A 22391-nucleotide genomic window follows, 5' to 3' on the forward strand; every position below is an offset into this window, starting at 1 on the left:
CAAACCCTGCCCAAACGTGTCCAGAGACAAACCCTGCCCAAACGTGTCCAGAGACAAACCCTGCCCAAACGTGTCCAGAGACAAACCCTGCCCAAACGTGTCCAGAGACAAACCCTGCCCAAACGTGTCCAGAGACAAACCCTGCCCAAACGTGTCCAGAGACAAACCCTGCCCAAACGTGTCCAGAGACAAACCCTGCCCAAACGTGTCCAGAGACAAACCCTGCCCAAACGTGTCCAGAGACAAACCCTGCCCAAACGTGTCCAGAGACAAACCCTGCCCAAACGTGTCCAGAGACAAACCCTGCCCAAACGTGTCCAGAGACAAACCCTGCCCAAACGTGTCCAGAGACAAACCCTGCCCAAACGTGTCCAGAGACAAACCCTGCCCAAACGTGTCCAGAGACAAACCCTGCCCAAACGTGTCCAGAGACGAGCCCTTTGTCGACCATGTGACTGTTTACCAAATTTAAGTTGGCCATAGAAAAGGGCTTTCGTGATTCTTTGGTCTTCCATATGTGTGAGGTGTCCTGACTCGCGAAGCTGGGCTTGCATCAGAAAATACTCAATTCCTTGGATGCGACAGTGGTCTCGGGTTGAGGTGTTAGGTATTCTGTCTCGCTAGGTGATGCCAAGAATCTTACGAAGGCATCGCATTTGGAATTTATCAAAGTGTTTGATATGACGATGATTGGATGTCCAAGATTCGCATCCATTCAGAAGTGTTGATCGGACAACAGCGCGATAGACATGAATCTTGGTGTCCAGGTGAATGCCATGTTCATGCCAAAGGCGATGCATCAATCTTTCAAAGGACACATGCTTTGCTTTCTTGATGTTACTTCGTCATCACTCGTTGAATTTTTGAAGAGGACACCTCTGAGGAAGCAGACCTTATCTACAACTTTGAGTGCCATGTCATCAATGGTAATGTATGGGACAGTATATGCACCTCTGGTCTCGGCTGAAGCATAGCCTTGGTCTTTTTGAGGCTAATCGTAAGGCCATGAGCAGATTGTGCAAAGGAGTTGACAATAAATTGCATGTCTTCGAGATTATGACTGAAGAGTGCGCAGTCATCGGCGAAAAGTAGATCATAGAGCAACATCTCCATGATTCTCGACTTGGCTTTCAGACTCTGCAAATCAAAGACTGCCATTAGTGTGCAATTGGATCATCACTCCATGGGTGCAGTCTTCAAAAGCATCATGAAGCATAGAGGAATGCTTGTTAATAATGCACAATGCTAAATAATAGAGGAGCTAGGACACAGCCTTGCTTTGTGCCGTTGGTAACAGGAAATGGCTCAGAAGTACATCTATCGTCCCTCACATGAGCAACCATGCCATCATGGAAAGATCTGATGATGTTAACCAACTTAGCAGGACAGCCGACATTGTGCAGTAGCTTCCACAGGCCTTCTCCACTGACCAGATCAAACGCTTTTGTAAGGTCGACAAAGATTATGTATAAGTCGCAATGTTGTTCTCTCTTTTCCTGGAGTTGATAAGGGGAGAACATCATATAGGTCATGCCACATCCAGCGCAAAAGCCACATTGGCTTTCTGGGGGTGATGATGTTGGCAATTGTTGATGACATGCAATTAAGAATGATGTGGGCAAGTATTTTCCCAGCAATACACCACTGGTCAAAAGTTTTAGAACACCCCCATTTTTCAGTTTTTACTGAAATTTAAGCAGGTCAAGTCCAGTGAATAACCTGAAATGGTACAAAGCTAAGTGGTAAACTGCCAGAGGTTACAAAAAAAGTTTAGGTTACCAAAAACTGAAAAATAATGTAAAATTTAGAGTTGTTAAAAAGGCCCTTTTCAGGGAACAAGTAATGGGTTAGCGACTGCAGCTGTTCTGCAGCAATGGAAGTAAATTAAGCCTTGAAAGTTGATGCAAACAATTCCTACAGGTGTCCCAACTTTTGTTGATTAGTTACAAACCCTCTGTCTGTATAAATGCAGTGTCGGAACAGACTGTTGCTGCACCCTCTGAAGCATTATTTGAACAATATTGCGCTGCAGGAAGTCGTATATTGCTATCATAATGGTGAGAAAAAGACAATTAACAAAGGAAGACAGACAGACCATTATCTATATATTACTAAAACTTTCATCTTGTATGTATGAATATATGTATGTTTGCATAAATAGATATATGTATGTATATTCCCGAAATACAATCAAAACTGAACATGATACCACAAAAATTGTAGGGCCACCTTTCTCACCATTCGCCTGCGATGTGCAGTATCAAGTTTCGTTCAAATCGGGCAACAAAAAAATTTATTAAAAAAATCAATAACCGATTCAGTCAAGTACTCTTCGGGAGTATTTGATAAATGCAAACAACCTCAGCAGTATAGTTCGCTGGAGCTATCTTTGATTTTTTTCTTGAAATGATTTTTTTCATCAACCGCTGTCACAACGGGTTCACGGGTTGTCTCGTAACCCTTAAAAGTGGAGGTCTTTCCTTTAGAGAAATTGCAAAGTCAACCAAGGTGTCATTGAGTACAGTTTCCTACACCATCAAAAGGCACTTGGAAACTGGAGGAAATTCTGACAGGAAGAGATCTAGCAGACCCAAAGCCACAACACAATCAAAAAGACAAGTTTCTGAGAGTCTACAGCTTGTGTGATAGGTGACTCACAGGACAGCAGCTTCAAGCACAGCTTAACAATGGTCAAAGTAAGGAAGTCTCAGTTTCAACTGTGAAGAGAAGACTTCAAGCTGCAGGGTTGACAGGTCGAGTGACAGGAAGAAAACCATTGCTAAGATGGTAAAATAAGAAAAAGAGGCTTGCCTGGGCCATGAAGCACCACCAGTGGATGAGTGAAAACTGGAAGAAGGTCTCATGTACTGACGAATCAAAATTTGAAATCTTCGGTTCATCACGCAGGGTTTTTGTACGCCGTCGAGTAGGTGAAAGGATGGTTCCTCAGTGTGTGACACCAACTGTCAAGCATGGAGGAGGAAGCATGATGATCTGGGGCTCTTTTGTTGGATCCAGAGTCGGCACCTTGCATAAAGTGACTGGCACCCGAAACCAAAAGGGCTACCACAGATTTTTGCAGCTCCATGCAATACCCTCTGGTCTACACCTATTTGGTCAGGGGTTCATCCTCCAGCAAGATAATGACCCAAAACATACCTCCAGGCTATGTCAGAACGACCTGAAAAGAAAAGAACAAGACTGTAGGCTCCAACTCATGGAATGGCCAGCACAGTCTCCAGACTTAAACCCCATCGAGCTGGTTTTGGATGAACTGCACAGAAGGGTGAAAGCGAAGCAACTTACAAGTACAACACATTTGTGGGAATTTCTGCAACAGTGTTGGGAAGAACTTCATTGTCGAAAGAATGCCACGAGTATGTTCGGATGTTATATCTGCAAAATGTGGCTACTTTGATGAGTCAAAAATTTAGATTAAATTTTGTTCAACAAAACAATTCCATGATTTATTTTTTATCTGCAATTGTTTATTTGTTCTATGCTTTAATATTAGAGTACATTGAAGCATTAAACTGCTTAAATTTCAGAAAAAACTGGAAAAATAGGGTTGTTCTAAAACACTTGACCGGTAGCGTAGATAGTCGGACCATGCCACAGTAGTTGTCGACGCATGACTTATCACCTTTGCACTTGTACAGAGGAACAATTGTGGCATCTTTGAAGACCTGGGATACTGACTCCTCACTCCACATGGTAATGTAGATTTGGGTCAGTCGGGTGAGGAGGTTGGCATCACCACACTTGAAAACCTCAGAAGGGATACCATCATCGCCAGGGACCTTTCCAGATGACATCTCGTTGATAGCTCTGGTGACCTCCATTTTAGCTGGAGGTTGGCCAAGGTCTTCTCATATAGGCCGCTGGGGAGGAGAGTCAATTGCCGCATCCGAGATGGAGGAGGGGCAATTAAGGACACAATTAAAGGTCCCATGACACTCAAAAGTACTGATATTGCATGCATATATATATATATATATATATATATATATATACATATAGCCTGGTGTGTTGGCGCAGTGGTTAGGTCAGCGGCTTGGGATCCAAAAGGTCCTGAGTTCAAGCCCCGTTGGGCCACTGAATTAATACACTAGGGGGTTGACTCAGCCTGTCATCCTTCCGAGGTCGGCAAAATGAGTACCAGTGTACTGGGCCGGTGTATACCCCGGTTAAAATAGGTGTACCATATCCCTGTGTCATACGAGGCGACCAGGGTTGTCAGGAAGGGCATCCGGCGTAAAACATGTGCCAAATCACTATGCGGATCATACGGATGATCCGCTGTGGCGACCCCTAACGGGAGCAGCCGAAAGAAGAAGATACATATATATATATATATATATATATATATATATATATATATATATATATATATATATATATATATATATATCCTATAAGAGTTTTTCATTGTGATTTCTGATCTGACTGTTTTTTCACAATACTCGTTCTGTAAAATGTAAAATTAAAAAAACAAACCTCTTCGTGAACGCCCCTAAAATTCTGCCGAAATCTACTGAACGACGCGTAACCCACATGACGTCATCTCCAGAACAACAAAGGCTGCACGCAAATTACTCGGGTTGGTGGTCTATGTGATTGTGTTGGCTTTCTGTGCGTTTCCACATTCGATTGATCGACTCAAACGCTTCGTTTATTTCTGCTTTAAAAAAAATCAAACATTTGGTTTTGAATAATGGATGACATGGACTTTGATTTGTCTGGTAGCGACAGTGAGTGTGAGAGAAATGAAGGATTTTGGTCTGAATCAGATGGAGAATTGTGGGATAACATAGTCATGGGAGGTGAAGTTCAGGCAGCTGGAAATGGAATACGACCTTACCAGTTCGAGCCCGAAGCAGGACAAGCAGAGGAAACTGGCGATGAAATTCTCAGAGTTCATGATGATCGAGAGGACATCGAAGGAAGACTTGGCAATAACATCTGGTTTGACTAAATCCTATTCGTAATTCAATAATGTAAATTCGACTTGCATACTGCTCGATGTCAGAAATATTTTAGTGAGGTGACGTGACCAGCTGCAGCGCAGCGGACATGTTGCTCCGTGGCGAATGAATCGCAAGCAAGGCCAGCCCATGGCATCGGCCGTATCTCTCCACGCATAAAACAAAGCAATCTCGCTGTCCGGATATGATGAAAACTTGTGTGCAGAACACACCCTGCGATACAATTGTCGAAAGTAGTCCGATAAATCTGACGTTCTGTTGCATTTTTATTTATTTTATTCCTACTGTTGTCATGTAGCGCCAGCAGAAAACAATGAAGAAAAGCGGATAATAAAAGAAAACTACAGCACGTCAGATTTATCGGACTAGTCGGACGGACGATGGATTTATCGGACTTATCTGGACTCTAGAGTTGACAAGTTACTTGTGTTAGCATGCACACAATGTATAAGTCAATGCGTAAGAGTCCCGTGGCTATGAGGTCGTGTAATAGGACAGATAAATTTGTCTATCATAGTTGTGCCAACATATTTTTCCCTGTTCATTTATTACAGCATTTTGGCTCATTGTTAATGAATAGCATGCCAATGGAAGCAGTACCTTCACTTTAGAATAAACCCATGTATGTCGAGTGCAGCCATACCTGCCTTGTCTGTATGTGGAATCGTACCTATCCCAGCAGGCTGGTTTCAATGAACAATTCAATAAGCTGCAAAATGTGGGTGCAGGTTTTTCACATTGTTTGATTTTAAAATTATCTCAGGTTGCAGGTTGCCTTGAAATGATGCAATATTAATCTTTAGTATTTTACTTGTATGTCCCTGTAAGTTTCTTTTTTAATGGAAAGGTTCTACAGTCACATTTTATGTTTTGTGGACATGGTATAGCCCTTTATTGTGCATGCATGTATTGGATTTGTTCACGATTACGACAAAGTGGTCAAGGGATAAATAATTGCCTCGTGATTGTTGTGCATACATGGCTCAGAAGCAGAATTTATTTTCCGCGAAACAATCACAGGTCTTAAGACGATCAGTGAGATGGCAAACAAGTGTGCACAATGCATTTGTACGTACTTTATACGGCGCGCAACGTCTAATCAATCGACTCTGAGCAAGTCGCGTTCTGGAGATGTCAACGGGCACGTGACCTGCAGTTCGCTGAACTCCACTTTTTTGAGGGGTGGGGCATAACAAGTTGTGAAAAGCACTACAACTGTTTGAAATATTGGTCTAATTATCCCATTATTGATTTTCAAAAAGAAACATGGGTGATTTCTTCTCTGGGAAGGTCAAGTTAATATATAAATAAGCAGAAACTTTTGAGTGTCATGGGACCTTTAAAGTGTTCAGCGTATTGCTCCAGTATCTTAGTTGGATCTGTTCTTAGGTGCTGGCCATCTGAGCTACGTCATGCGGCGATACCGTGAGAAGACAGTCCATTGATTGTCTTTGACCAGCATAGAAGTGTTTGAGATTATTTGTATTAGCTGCCTCCTGGATTTCTTCTGCTCTTGCTGCCCACCAGCAGTCTTTCATGGAATATAGTCATGACTGTGCGAGTCTCCTAAGTTGCAAGTAAGAGGAGAGTTTACTCGCTGAGCCTCTACCATCAATCCAGCGAAGATGAGCTGCATGTATGGAGTTAAAGAAACTTTTGATCTGGGAGACGTTCTCGTCAAACCAGACTTTGTGACTACGCGAAACAAAACTGAGAATTTCAGCAGCTGCCCTGAAGGTGATGTCTTGTAAAATGCCCCATCTCACTTCAGCATTAGTAGTGCTATGTGATGCCTGAGCCACGAGAACATATCTGGCCCAATACATTTTTGAAATATCGTTTAAATATATCATTTTTGGCCCCATCTTTCAATGGTGAAGTATCACTTTAAAAATTAAAACATTCTCGCATAAAACATTCCTCGTCACCCACCCAACCAGTCCACAAAGTTTCATCCGAATCTGTCTCCAACCTTTTGAGATATCGTGATGTATATATATATATATATATATATATATATATATATATATATATATATATATATATATATATATATATATATATATATATATATATATATATATATATATATTGTTGCGGATTCGCGCCCGCCGGCGTGCGAACGGCCACGTAACTCGAATCGCGGCACGTCGCCCACCGGACGGACAATCCAGTCGTGACCCTCTCGGACTAACGCCGGGAACCAGTCACGGGTGGACCTTTCGGTCTCACCGCGATCGAGCCAATCGGCCCCCGCGTGGGATAGGGTTGCTCGCCAAATTCGACCTACCTAAGTACCCACATGGAGGGTAGACCGGGCGATCGCACCTCGCCGCAGGTCGACTTCGGACACGGGCCACTTAAGCGACCCGTTCCGTACTATCGGGATAACCGAGCGGTGTTATTCGTCGGCCTCGACGGTTCGATTAATTATCGGGCGTCTTAGCCCACGACCAACCCTTTACGTGAAGCAAGATGGGGATTCAATGAAAGAAATGACGAAGCGAAGCGGGAAAACAGTTCAACAATAAGCACATTTATTTCGCGATGAACGGAAAGCACACATATACAATTCCACCAAAAGCACATGTAAAAGAAGAAGACAAAAAGCAAATGCAACAATGCAGATCTATCCGACTACCGGGCACTCGGCAACACTTATACAATTTTACTTCACAGACGGCGCCGACAACACACATTCCCAAAGCAAAAGAAAAGAGAACCACCCTCCAGGATGAGGGGGGTAGGCGGGCCTGGGGCCGAGACCGTGTCGGGCCTACCCGTCTGATGATGAGACGCGAAGTGGCGGTGGTGCCTCAACTCCGCGGGCCTCGCGGACAGTGTCTGGTAGGGGGTGGGAAGGGGGCCCCCCTTTTGTCACACTATCTCAGCGCGGGGGGAAACAGGAGGGGGTTGCTGATGCTCGGGGAAAGGAGGATTTCACAAAATCTTGGGTCCCGCGACGAGCGTCTCCACCACGACCTCGGTCGCGCCGCCGGCCTTTCCCTCCGCAGTTCCCCGAATCCGACGCGAGCACCCCCTTGTCCGCCTTCGCCGCCGCCGCCTCTCCACAGCTCCGTCCTCTTCACTCCGACTCCGCGAACTCCCAACTGCGAACTGCTAACTGCGAACTGCTCTCTTCTCCACTTCCAACTCAACTCCTCTCAACTTCCAACTCAACTCTTCCTCCTGCGAACTGAACTGCTTCTCAACTTCCAACTCTTCCTCCGCTTCCAACTCAACTCGTCTGACGAACGCAGTCGTTTTTATAAGCCCCATGGCTTCGCTCTTTCATCTTTGACCCTCTACCTCCGACCTTTCACCTCGCTCTCCATTGGCCCGAGGAAAAGTGGGCGTGAATGCTTTTTGATCCATGAGTTTGCATCTAGCGACCGCCCTCCAACGCCCTGGAGGTGGGGCCAAACCGCCCCTCGCTCACCGATTGGACGGAACAAAAGTGGGCGTGAGTCGTTTTTGATCCGTTTTTCTGCGGAAAGTCCGCGATGCTTTTGAACACGCTGCTCGGTGCGCGCCCTACACGAGTCCAGCATCGGTGCCCACGAGTGGCGCGAGATGACGGTGATGCGATGGTGGCGAGTTGTGATGGTGAAGGTTGTGGTGAAGCGGCGTTGTGGTTGGTGGTTGTTGTGATGGCCGCATTGTGGTTGGTGGTTGTTGTGTGATGGCCGCGTTGTGGTTGGTGGTTGTTGTGTGATGGCTGTTGAGACGTGGTTGGTGGTGGTAATAATGGCGGCTGGTCCAAAATAAAGATAGTCAAAGAAAAACGGCTATCCTCAAGAGTCGCAGCCCTCATGAATGACATTTATTCCCTCTAGACAACGGGTTTGGGCCTAACTACACATATACTTACCGAGATATCTCACCTAAGGGACCTGAATGGTGGTTTGTGAATTTCGTCAACCACAACACTACCCCCTCCCCTTTTTACAGACTCGTCCCGAGTCGTCAAATTTTCGTGTGCCATCATGTGTAGTTTTCCCCTAGTACATTTTACCTTCGGATCCCTGAGTGCGACATTCATGGTATTCGTGTCCCCAAAATAAATAGCCTGAGGGCTGAGTAACTACCTAAACAAACTCACTCACACGGACGACTTAAATAAAATTGCCGGCGCTAAGACAGACATGCCGGGGGCGCACTCATATTTACAGTACATCTTAACCTTAACTTACAAATTTTACACTAAACCATGGCCCAGGATCAATGAACTCTGCAAAAAGAAAAGCAGTTAGCAGGGAGCCAGGCTGCTCGCATGCAGTCTCTGGCTCAAAACAATGCAGGTGACAGGGAACGTGGCTGGCTGCTCACACGCAGTCCAAGGCCTTCCCTTTTGAACTGAACGCAGTGAACCACAACGGTGCATGGGCTGCACAAATGCAGTCTCCGTGCCAGCTCAAGTGGCACACGCAATGAACACTACAAATGGATGGGTGAATGGATGGACGCAAATACGGTGCACGGGCCGCCACTGCAGGCCCGTGTTGTAACTGCCAACAGGGCAGTTCTCGCAGCTTGCAAACTGTTGCCTTGATCCTGACGCACATGGCAATGAACAGGGGGGGCAAAGCAAAAATTGAACGGGGCTGGTGAACGTGGGCAGTGGGCATGGCAAAGGCAAACACAGCCCGCAGAAGAAGGCCGCTGCAGGCAAACACAGCCGGCAGATGAACTGGCCGGCACAGGCCTTGAAGTACCACAGCTGCAGATGATCCGGCCGGCACAGGCCTTGCAGCAACACAACAGCTGCCGATGAAGTGGACCGGCACAGGCCTTGAAGAAAAACAGCCAGCCGGCTGAAGTGGCCGGCACAGGCCTTGAAGCAAAACACGGCCAGCCGATGAAGTGGCCAGCCTTTGCCGTTCAGTGGAGGTTGGTGGAGGGAGTGCAGTGGTGCTGGCCACTCGGAAGGCGGGCTCGGACCTACCCTACGGTCTCCCTCCCAACCTATCGCCTTTGCCTGTCACTGTCCATACCCACTCCTTTAATTTGTCAAACCCCAATTTAGCCCCAACTTATTTTTTTATTTTTATGTTTACTTCCCCTCTATAAATTGTCCCCTAACCCCCTTTATCGTCTCTGTTCGGCTAACCTATCCTGTCACCTCGCCTACTCCCAACCCCTACGTTCCCTTCCCGGAGGGGAATAAGGGAGAGCTAACGTCCTGTGTCGAGGCCCAACTCAAGCCTCAGAATGGCCTCCCCAGAGTTCAGCGATCTATAACCAAAGTGGGTCCAGCGGCCCACAACGAGAGCGAGGGGATGGATGGTGCGGAGGGGTACACTTCCTAATCTACCCTATCCATTTAACTGTTAAACTACCCCGGGGCTTTCAACAAGCGCCTCTCGCTTAAACTATTGGTTCTAACAACCCAGATTCCCGTCGCCTGTGTTGGTGTCCTCACAATTTCGGGCCTCGCCCCCAATTTTCTCTCCGTGCCCTCACACGGTCTCCTGGCTGGGACACGTGGCTCCCTTTGGCAGGCACGACCCTCTGCCGAATCTCCCGCTATGGCACCCCCGGGCACTACACTGCCTCCGAGCCTACCAGCTCCCTAACACCGGGGAGTGCCCCCCATGGCACCTCCCCTGAAACGCACACGTGGCAGGCTGGCTTCCCGGGCCCCTTTCCGAGGGTCACCCGTGCCCACAACACTGCCCACGCGGCTAATGGCGCCCCGGGCCCCCGCACCAAGCAGGCGCACCCGTGCCCACTACGCTATCCCGGCCCCCCATGGGCCCTTGGCCTACCACGGCCGACTAGCCTGGTGCCCGGGGTACCCACTCAGCGATACTCACCTTTCGCAGCCACACTCCCAACCCGTCACCAAGGCTCCTGCACCCCTCCAAACGGGTTTCGAGCCTACACTCCCACCAACAACAAAACGACTTCCATTTTTCAATTTAACTAACCCCCTAACTCACTTTATACTGACCCCGGGGTCCCTTGGGCGGGAGTCACTCCTCCCCCCAATCACTCATCGCACCATGCATTCCCCATTCGCTCCATTCACACAGATCCGCTGGCCTCACTCACTCATCATGTACTCACCTCACAACACTTCAACACACACACCGCTGAACTCTGCCATCCTTCTATCTGCATCCCCTAACTAACTCGTGCTCCCACGTCGTCCCTTAAACTATAGCACGTTCCTTTTAACACTACGTCGCTAAACTACATCCCCTCTACACATCCACAAGTCTGTCCATGTCCCCAAATATCCCAAAAATTATTTCCCAACCTAAATCTCGCTATCATCCCTCTAACTAATCCATTCCACGGACTCCATGAGGACTTACCCCTGCCCCATGAAGTTGGTCTAACTAAGCTAACCCTTCCCCCTAACTAGTTTCCATCCTGTGCCCAGGTCAAGGGGGTCTTCCACCCCTTGCCCAGGAATCCTGTGCACCCGAAAGTGAGGCTTGCTTTTTTTTTCTTTACCTGCGCAGCACCAGCGCGGCAACTCAGAGCTCGCGCACTTTGCACCTGCCCGTGACGTCATGCAGCTGCACGTGTTCCTCGTCCCTCCTTGGACGGTACCATCCGGCAGGGATACCCCTCCTGCCGGATTCCAACCCCACGTGCAGCCATGACGTCACCGTGCGCATAAAAAAAAACAAGCCCCACGTCTCGAGGGGTTCCCCACGCGAACACATGTGCTTTGCCCGTTGCAGCTTAACACACACGATCGCGTGGAGAACCCGTCCGGTCCAAATCCGTAATCCTGCCTAAACTTTGTCCGTCCGCGGGATCGGCAAATCCACCGCTGGCGTTTCCGGACCGGGTCTTTACTCTCGCAAGCGAGCACGTGGCGGCCTCGTGCGTTGCACAGCACGGACTGCGTGCTCACTACTGGGTGAACCCGGCACGGTCCCCGAAACAACTACGGCCGCTACCCGACTTTCTTTCCTTACATGTCGCCGTCGTCGCCATTCGACCCACGCACACCTGCGTGTTACGACGCTCACACTCCATTCCATTACATTCACACCGGGAGACGCGGCTACGTGCTCCCGCATGCCAACCGACATCTCCCTTACATGCCGCTCTCTCACACACACGGTCTCCCTTGCACTCGGCCGTTCACTCACGCATGCTACCTCCCTCGCACACGTGGCTCCACGCACTCGCGGCCTTTCACTCACTCGTGGTGCCTCATCCACACACCGTGCCTCACTCACACACGCGGGGGCACTCACCCGCGGTGCCTCACTCACACACACGGCCTCACTCACACACGCGGGGGCACTCACCCGCGGTGCCTCACTCACACACCGTGCCTCACTCACACACGCGAGGGCACTCACCCGCGGTGCCTCATCCACACTGGCCGTTTCATCCACACATACGGCCTCACTCACACACGGTGCCTCACCCACACACGCGGGGGCACTCACCCGCGGTGCCCCATCCACACTGGCCGTTTCATCCACACACACGGCCTCCTCCACACACGGTGCCTCATCCACACACGGCGTGCTGGGAAGCACGCACTCCGGCACCATCGCCACCACACCACTCACACACGGGGTCGCTTCCACACACGGGGACGCACTCACACCTTGCACCACACACACAGGGACAACCACACTGGGGATTCGTGTCCCCACAAGGGTCTCCGGGGCCTCTATACCCCCCAAGCTCTCCGTGCACCCGTTCGCAGCACTCCTCCCCTCAACCTCGCAAAGCACGACCGAACTCACCTGGTCGTGACTCGCCTCAAGGGGGCATACTCCCTCCCCTCGTTCCTGGAGGAGGCCATCCAGCTGCTCGCACCGGGCCTCCACCCAGTCCACCAGCTCACCCCCATTGTCCTCCACTACCTCCGCGTGTGTGCGTGCGTCACTTACCGCGTCTTCATCGTGCAGTCTTCCCTCTATTTTTTCTGTCTCCCGTGTCTCTGCCAACTCTTCACCCTTCACCTCCCTTGTCTCAACTATTATTTCCGTTGTCGTCACCTCGTGTCTCGTCTCACACGTTTTGGTCTCCCCATTTAATTTTTCCCTTTCGGTCACCGTCGATTCTTCTGTCACGACCCTCGCCCAACACGCCCCCCAAATTATTTTTTTACCCGCCTCCACCGCGGGCCTGTCAGCCGCTGCACCCCCTTCCAGCTCGTTCGCTCCTACACGTGGAGTCGCCATTTTGAGTTCCCTGCTAACGGCCTTCATGCCCGCCTGCAGGCATCGGCCCATGTTCTGCGTCTCACCCCGCAGCTTTTTCGTTTCTTCCTTCATGTTTGCTTCCATTCCGTTTATTTGCTTGTTCATTTCGTTTTTCATTTCATTTGTATTTGTATCCATCCTTTCGTTCATGCCTTTCATTTCGTTTTTCATTTCATTTGCATTTGTATCCATCTTTTGTGCATTCGCATCCATCTTTTCGTTCATGCCTTTCATGTTCGCTGTCATTTCCGCCAGCATGGCGCATAGCTGGGCCATGTCGGGTGCCCTTGGGTGAGCCGTTTCGGCAGGGGTTGGGGAAGGGTTTTGGTGGAGAGGGGGAGGGGAGGTGTCATACACCGCGGCCGCTGCCGCACCCATTTCGGGCTCTGGGTTCAGTTGGGTGAGTTCGTTTTCCTGTACAACCAACATTTCCTGCACGGGGATTTCATCCTGGACCATGGATTCTACATTACTACACATATACATTTCTAATACCCCCAGCTCCCGCTCGCCTTGAGACGCCATCTTGCTTCTCTTAAAGGGTTAATTTGGCTCGCTCGTAATTTGGAGGGAATCGGGGGTCGCTCCTCTCACCCCTGGAGCGATTCCCGTGAATTTAATTGGAGACAGGAGAGCCCGTTTTCCCGTTCTCCGTTACCAGTGCTGCGAGGAGGGCGATGAGTTTATATCCCACTCCTGACACCAGTGTTGCGGATTCGCGCCCGCCGGCGTGCGAACGGCCACGTAACTCGAATTGCGGCACGTTGCCCACCGGACGGACAATCCAGTCGTGACCCTCTCGGACTAACGCCGGGAACCAGTCACGGGTGGACCTTTCGGTCTCACCGCGATCGAGCCAATCGGCCCCCGCGTGGGATAGGGTTGCTCGCCAAATTCGACCTACCTAAGTACCCACACGGAGGGTAGACCGGGCGATCGCAGGTCGACTTCGGACACGGGCCACTTAAGCGACCCGTTCCGTACTATCGGGATAACCGAGCGGTGTTATTCGTCGGCCTCGACGGTTCGATTAATTATCGGGCGTCTTAGCCCACGACCAACCCTTTACGTGAAGCAAGATGGGGATTCAATGAAAGAAATGACGAAGCGAAGCGGGAAAACAGTTCAACAATAAGCACATTTATTTCGCGATGAACGGAAAGCACACATATACAATTCCACCAAAAGCACATGTAAAAGAAGAAGACAAAAAGCAAATGCAACAATGCAGATCTATCCGACTACCGGGCACTCGGCAACACTTATACAATTTTACTTCACAGACGGCGCCGACAACACACATTCCCAAAGCAAAAGAAAAGAGAACCACCCTCCAGGATGAGGGGGTAGGCGGGCCTGGGGCCGAGACCGTGTCGGGCCTACCCGTCTGATGATGAGACGCGAAGTGGCGGTGGTGCCTCAACTCCGCGGACCTCGCGGACAGTGTCTGGTCGGGGGTGGGAAGGGGGCCCCCCTTTTGTCGCACTATCTCAGCGCGGGGGGAAACAGGAGGGGGTTGCTGATGCTCGGGGAAAGGAGGATTTCACAAAATCTTGGGTCCCGCGACGAGCGTCTCCACCACGACCTCGGTCGCGCCGCCGGCCTTTCCCTCCGCAGTTCCCCGAATCCGACGCGAGCACCCCCTCTTCCGCCTTCGCCGCCGCCGCCTCTCCACAGCTCCGTCCTCTTCACTCCGACTCCGCGAACTCCCAACTGCGAACTGCTAACTGCGAACTGCGAACTGCGAACTGCTCTCTTCTCCACTTCCAACTCAACTCCTCTCAACTTCCAACTCAACTCTTCCTCCTGCGAACTGAACTGCTTCTCAACTTCCAACTCTTCCTCCGCTTCCAACTCAACTCGTCTGACGAACGCAGTCGTTTTTATAAGCCCCGTGGCTTCGCTCTTTCATCTTTGACCCTCTGCCTCCGACCTTTCACCTCGTTCCCCATTGGCCCGAGGAAAAGTGGGCGTGAATGCTTTTTGATCCATGAATTTGCATATAGCGACCGCCCTCCAACGCCCTGGAGGCGGGGCCAAACCGCCCCTCACTCACCGATTGGACGGAACAAAAGTGGGCGTGAGTCGTTTTTGATCCGTTTTTCTGCGGAAAGTCCGCGATGCTTTTGAACACGCTGCTCGGTGCGCGCCCTACACAAGTCCAGCATCAGTGCCCACGAGTGGCGCGAGATGACGGTGATGCGATGGTGGCGAGTTGTGACGGTGAAGGTCGTGGCGGTTGTGGTGAAGCGGCGTTGTGGTTGGTGGTTGTTGTTGTGATGGCCGCGTTGTGGTTGGTGGTTGTTGTGTGATGGCTGTTGAGACGTGGTTGGTGGTGGTAATAATGGCGGCTGGTCCAAAATAAAGATAGTAAAAGAAAAACGGCTATCCTGAAGAGTCGCAGCCCTCATGAATGATATTTATTCCCTCTAGACAACGGGTTTGGGCCTAACTACACATATACTTACCGAGATATCTCACCTAAGGGACCTGAATGGTGGTTTGTGAATTTCGTCAACCACAACAATATATATCAACCCCATCTATCCACGGTGAAGAATCACAAAAAAATTCTAGTCGCTGGATACAGATCCGGATCTTCACCAAAATCTAATCGGTTCATCCTTGTCACACACCCAAAAGGCGACCAAATTTCATCAGAATCCATCCACAACTTTTTTCGATATCCTGCACACAAACAGACAAACAAACAAGAAAAAGAGGTCGTGCAGAGCATGATACTTTCAAAATTCACCCCCCCCTCCTCCAATGGTTGCCATGGATACATAAATTGTCCATTTCATGAAGATTAAGTTTGATCATTTTAATCAAAGCTCAGGTCAATCGGATTAAAATTGATTATTTTTCAGATTGAAATTGATGATTGTAGAAGTTTGACCTTTGACCTTTGACCTTTTGACCTCAAAAATAGTTTGTTTCCCAATTCAGTGATGCACTATGCAATTTCTTAATTTTCACATCAATCAAATGAAAAATTACGATTTTATATATTTGACATCAAGATTACCTTTGACCTTTAACCTCAAATCTAATATGCTTCTCAGTTGAGACCACCCCAACAACTTAGTAAAGTTTCATGATGCTTGGTTTAGAATTGTGACCTTTAGGCGATTGACAAACAAGCAGACAGAAAGAATGAAAAATCACTCGGTGACAACATGGCAAAACAGAACAAAGGAGAATGGCAATCGGTAGAGCGCATCCCTCTGCCAGGTGGAACAGTTCATGTTTTTTTTTATCCCACTGTTGGGCTGGATCCGAACCCAAATCCAATGCGCTTGTTCTGGTCACCAATTCAACTCATCCATCTTGTTTTGTCATAACTCGTCCACTACTTTTTTGAGATATCGTGATATATTTAGTTTTTGGCCCTATTGATCAATTTTAGAAATTAAGCCTGTGTTGACCTTAAAATTAATTGGTGGTTGAATTCAGCGACCTGACATGAAAATGCTCTTCAAATTTCAAGTCAATCAGATGAAAATTGAGGATTTTAGAAAATTTGGCCAAAATTGGCCTCTTTGCCTATTTTGACCTTTTGGTCTATGTTGACCTCAAAATGAATAAGTGGTTGAATTCAGTGACCTGATATGCAAATGCTCTTCAAATTTCAAGGGAATTGGATTAAAATTGATGATTTTAGAAATTTGGCCTATGCTGACCTTTTGGTCTCTGTTGGCCTTTTTGCCTATGGTGATCAAAAAAATAATAAGTGGTTGAATTCAACGACTTAGCCTGGTGTTGGCATAGTGGTTCGGATAACGGCTTGGGATCCAAAAATTCCTGAGTTCAAGCCCCATTGGCCGCTTGAATTAATACACACCAGGAGGTTGACTCAGCCTGTCATCCTTCCGAGGTCGGCGTAGTAAGTACCAGTGTACTGGGCCCGGTGTATGCCCCGGTTAGAATAGGTGTACCATATCCCTGTGTCGTAAGAGGCGACCAGGGTTGCGTCAGGATGGGCATCCGGCGTAAAACCTGTGCCAAATCATTATGCGGATCATAACGGATGATCCGCTGTGGCGACCCCGAACGGGAGCAGCCGAAAGCAGAAGGTTGAATTCAGCGACTTGACGTGAATTTGATCTACGTTGACCTCAAAATTAATCGGTGGTTGAGTTCAGCGACCTCATATGAAAATGCTCTTCAAATTTCAAGTCATTCGGATGAAAATTGAGGATTTTAGAAAGACCACCTTAGTTGTTGACCCTGGGCCTGTTGACCTTTTGGTCGATGATTACCTCGAGAGTAATAGATGGTTGAATTCACTGACCTGATATGAAAATCCTGTTCAGTTATCAAGTCAATCGGATGAAATTGGAGGATTTTGGAAATAAGTCAGCCACCTTAACCGTTAAGCCAACACCAGGTTTAACTACATACAAAGAAGAGATCCTTCATCCAGAAAGGGACATGAATCTAGATATATTCCATCAGGATTGAAGAGGAAAGCAAACTCATGGTGAAGACTGTAAAACTGTTATGATCACAAACACTGGGTCTGTCACATCTGGGAGGGTGTGGGACAGGAAGTAAAAGGAATATCCAGTGATGCCGAAGAGAGTCTCATGGGGTCGCTGATGAAAGTAAGATTATTGGTAGAATTGTGAATAGGACTTGCTATTCCCACTCGTCCAATATGCTGCAACCTTTGTCTGTCTCTGTCTCTCTCTGTCTCTGTCTGTCTCTTTCTCTCAACCCCCCCCACCGCCCCCCCCCCCCCACTTTTCGTCCTCTCTATTCTTCCTTTCCATTAAGATTGCCATTGTAAAAATGTACATTTTTAATCATAGTTAATTTTCTATTTCAGTTATTTTTTGCCACATCAACGCATCTGTTGTTTTTGTTTACTCAGCCTCTTTACAGACGAGGAAGTCATCATCATTCAAAACATGACGTTTTCGAATGTACTAAAGACTGTGCTTCCCCAAGAAAGCATCTCTTTCCAAGAAAATGTGTTCTTCTGGCACACAGGTTTGTACACGTTACGTGATTTATTTGGCAAAAAGTCACACTCTGACACTCAAAGTATTTAAAGTTTTTCAATTCATTGGAAGACATGAACAGAAGGCCAATGTTTGCTGCAGTGTCTTCAGAAAGTATTCACACCCCTTGACGTCTTCTCATTTTGTTGTGTTACAGCCTGAATATAAAATAGGTTAAACCTAAATTCTTCATGACCGATGTCCACAAAATACCTTTTAATGACAAGTTGAATACACGTTTTTTGAAATTCTTTCAAATCTATTGAAAATGAAATGCAGAAATATCTAATTACCTCCACCACTGAAGGTGAAGGAGGCTATGTTTTCACCCGTTTCTGTCTGTCTGTCTCTGTTTGTTTGTGTACAGGATGTCTCAAAAAGTTGTTGACAAATCCGGATGGAATTTTGTGGACAGGTTCGGTGTGTGACAAGGACGAAATGATTAGTTTTGGTGAAAATCCGAATCCAGATCCGATTAGTTGAAATTTTTTTAAATGATTCTTCACCATTGAGAGAAAAGGGTCAAAATCGATATATAGCACGGTATCTCAAAAAGTTGTGGATGGATTCTGGTGAAACTTGGTGGAAACGGGTGTGCAACAAGGAAGAATTGATTTGATTTTGGTGAAGATTCAGATCTGGATCTGCATCTGATAATTATTTAAGTGATTCTTCACCATAGAGAGATAGTACTGTCTTGCATGATATTTCAAAAAGGTATTGGGCCCGATATGTTCTCGTGGATCAGGCATTATGTGGCGGAGCTATGCGCTCTTCCAAGTGCCCATCCAGTTCACAAAGTATTCAGCTCCCTGAGTCAATACTTTGTAAAAGCACCCTTGGCAGCAATTACTGCTTTGAGTCTTCTTGGGAATGTCTGTATAAGCTTTGCACATCTGGATTTGGGGATTTTCTCCCATTCTTCCTTGCAGTTATGCTCAAGCTGTGTGAAGTTGGATTGGGATTGTTGGTGAACAGCAATCTTCAAATCTTTCCACAGATTCTCAATGAGATAGATTCAAGTCTGGGCTTTGGCTGGGCCACTCAAGGATTTTCACGTTCTTGTTCTGAAGTGATTCCAGTGTTGCTTTGGCTGTATGCTTGGGGTCATTGTCCTGTTGGAACGTAAATCTTCACCGCAGTCAGTCTTTTGCACTCTGAAGCAGGTTCTTCTCAAGGCATTGCCTGTATTTGGCTCCATTCATTGTTCCCTCTATCCTTGCAAGTCTCCCAGTCCCTGCTGCTGAAAAGCATCACCGCAGCATGATTCTGCCACCAACACGTTTGTGGTCCAAGTTTCCTTAAAATTTTGAACAGTGTTACCATATTCTGCCGCCTTATATTCTGAGACGATGCGTGAGCATATCAAGCCTTTCAGGCTCACAGTACTGTGTTCCACCACTTTCCTTTCAATTTTTGCCTTCCTAGTTTTATATATTGCCTTCTTTGCACAAGTTAAAATTAAGTTGACAAGCAGATCTCGTGACTTGCTCTGCTTCTTCACCGGGTGTCCGACGATAAAGAGTGTTGGTGAGAAGTGAAACCAGAAGCGCAAAAGTAAATTTTTCATCAGTAAGAAAATTGGCTGAAGAGTAGGGTGAATATACTGATTCTGGCTCACTTTTCCCCATAGAAATGAATGGGGGATTTTCAGCGATTCATATATTTTTCCCCTAAAAATAAACCCCCTTTTTATCCCAAGGTATATTTATTTGTCTCCCATTTTAACCTACGGACACTGTTTTCAAATAACCAATGCAATAAGATAAAGATTTGTTCAAGTCGTAAAGTAGTAATGTGATTTGTTAAAGGTGATTCTAAAGAAATATCTGAAACATGTAAGCCAAGGGGCACTCTTTTTCAAATAACCAATGCATATTGTTTAGCTCACTCATTGCACCTATAAAGATTTGTTCATTCTCAAATTCCTTCAATAGTTTCATTTTCTTTGCACAATAATCCCCATCTAAAATATTTAAAAATAACACATTTGAATCGTTATATTTTTTAAGATACCCCTTTTGTGCCATTACGAAATGATAAACTTCTCTTTATGCTCTTGTTTGACCACCTCCTGAGCCACATATCATTTTGAGATTATAGAAAATTGTTTTTTCATTGTTCAATTGATAACCATCAAAGTTTTCAGTCCATTCAAGGATATTTTTTTTTCTTTCCATCCTCCAACTTACTAGTTTTTAAATTGATTCACTTATTTGTTTTATTTACCTTTGTTTTAGTTATTTTTTCAATAAGACTAATTTGATATTTTTCACATTCATTATGTTTTCCATTTATATACCAAGACTGAGATTTTCTCCACTATTTAGTTTGATTAATACTTCGTTTGACCAATTATATATTGTGAAAAAACACGGCGGTAGCCCTTAAAAACCCCAACCCATCTTCCCATCGTTAAAACACAATCTATTCTATACACTCTATCATACAATATCCATATGGAACACAATCTATTCCATTATCTAAAATAAATCTCTTATCATCAAAGGCTCCTAATGCCTTTTTATTTACTTCTTCACTATATATATATATATATATATATATATATATATATATATATATATATATATATATATATATATATATATATATATAATGTTTATAACTTCTTATTGTATTCATTTTCCTATATTCTTCTTTCTTATTTATCAAACAATTATAATAATTTCTAAAAGTTATTGATTTCTTTATTACATATTTCTTTATTCCCTTTAACCTCTTTTCAATCTGATCACCATACTTATAAGCATATGCCTTTGCTCTCAATCCAATAAACTCACTCATTACTTTTCCACCCAACTCATCCTGAAACTTACCAATAACCTTTTCATTCTTTATTGAAAATAACTCACTCTTCTTGCTAAAATTACTTGTATCATATACTCCAATATTTTTCTTCATATCTTTATGAACATCATCAGTTTTTATCTCTAGGATAAAACTATCAGTGTCCATATACAACAATGAAACATTTTCACCATACTCTTTCTTTAAGCCATTATACAAATAATCATACATCAATATCTTTGATAAATAAAGAACTACTGTTCCAATATAAATTGGTTTATCCATGATAATACTTTCCTTTTCCATATGAATAGCAGAAAAGTTCTCTGAAAAAACCTCTTCTCTTAAAACTTGGTTTATTCATCAATCGAGAAGCTTCTTTCCAAGATGTTGCAAATCTAATGTTTTGCCTGTTTCTAGCATTCTCCATTGTCTTTCCAAAGACAGCATTATTCATCAATTTATAGAATTCCCCTTCAAATTTTACTTTTGTATTTGTTCTCATATCTGTATTGAATTTAATGTACTTTTTCATCCAAGAACTTTGTTTAAATTTTAAAACTCCATGAATTTTAGGGACTCTCAATCCTTCTCTCAAAAACTGTTTCAATCTTCTCTGATGCAAAACATATCCCTCTTTATCATAGAATGTTGTTAATAACTTTTCTGTTGATTTGCCTATAATATTAAAACTTTTATGATAATCATTAACCATTCTTTCTTTGGGGTTTCTTTCTCACATGCAAAAGGAAGGTCTTTATGCTTATTATGAAGATCACTCGGGTACCTCAAATCAACTTCAAAATAATAACCTTCTTCTTCCTCATTCAATTCCTCTTGAGAAGAAATAACAATATTCATCAAAGCCTTTTCATAATCCTTTTCTTCCACCCACTCTAATTTACCATAAGGCAGACATTGAGACATTGCCCATCTATACAAATTATTAGCATCAAAATACATCAAATAATTACTGTCTTTTTCACTATCACAATTTGCAAGATATTTTTGATTTGCTTTGGCATATCTTTTTGAACATACTTGGGATATTCCACCTCTCTTCGACTTCTCAATCATCAAAAGCATATCTACATCACTGATTAAATTTATATCTTTTTTGTCATTTTTAACATTGCACTCCAAGCTAAACCAGGAGCTGTGAAATAGTGGGCAGGATCCAATCCATTACAATTTTTATTATGACAGAGTGATCTAAAAGCTTCAAACACATCAGCTAACAATAAAACATCTGTTTTTAGATACAAATCATGATATTCTCCAAGGTTCTTTCTCTTAAATATTTCCCAAATTTCTTGTGCGTTTTTATGTTCCTTATCACTTATCTCTTCTTCATAAAGGTTGTTGTAGAAACTTTCTTTTGAAGGAAGTCGTGTTTCTTAAAATCT

General features: G+C 45.6%; 1 protein-coding gene across 5 annotated transcripts in view; it reads left to right on the plus strand.

Moving 5' to 3' along the window:
* Window positions 1-22391, plus strand: part of LOC147015600 (dual oxidase 1-like) — a 171816-nt gene that overhangs the window by 69107 nt on the left and 80318 nt on the right. For all 5 annotated transcript variants that reach the window (XM_085850498.1, XM_085850496.1, XM_085850497.1 and 2 more), the window contains exon 14: window positions 18048-18166. In XM_085850498.1, the coding sequence (XP_085706624.1) occupies window positions 18048-18166 (119 nt within the window). The remainder of the gene's footprint in view (window positions 1-18047; window positions 18167-22391) is intronic.

This window comes from Eptatretus burgeri, chromosome 12 (assembly GCF_056783735.1).
Source record: "Eptatretus burgeri isolate ZD-2024b chromosome 12, Ebu_testis_v1, whole genome shotgun sequence".
Lineage (NCBI taxonomy): Eukaryota > Metazoa > Chordata > Myxini > Myxiniformes > Myxinidae > Eptatretus > Eptatretus burgeri.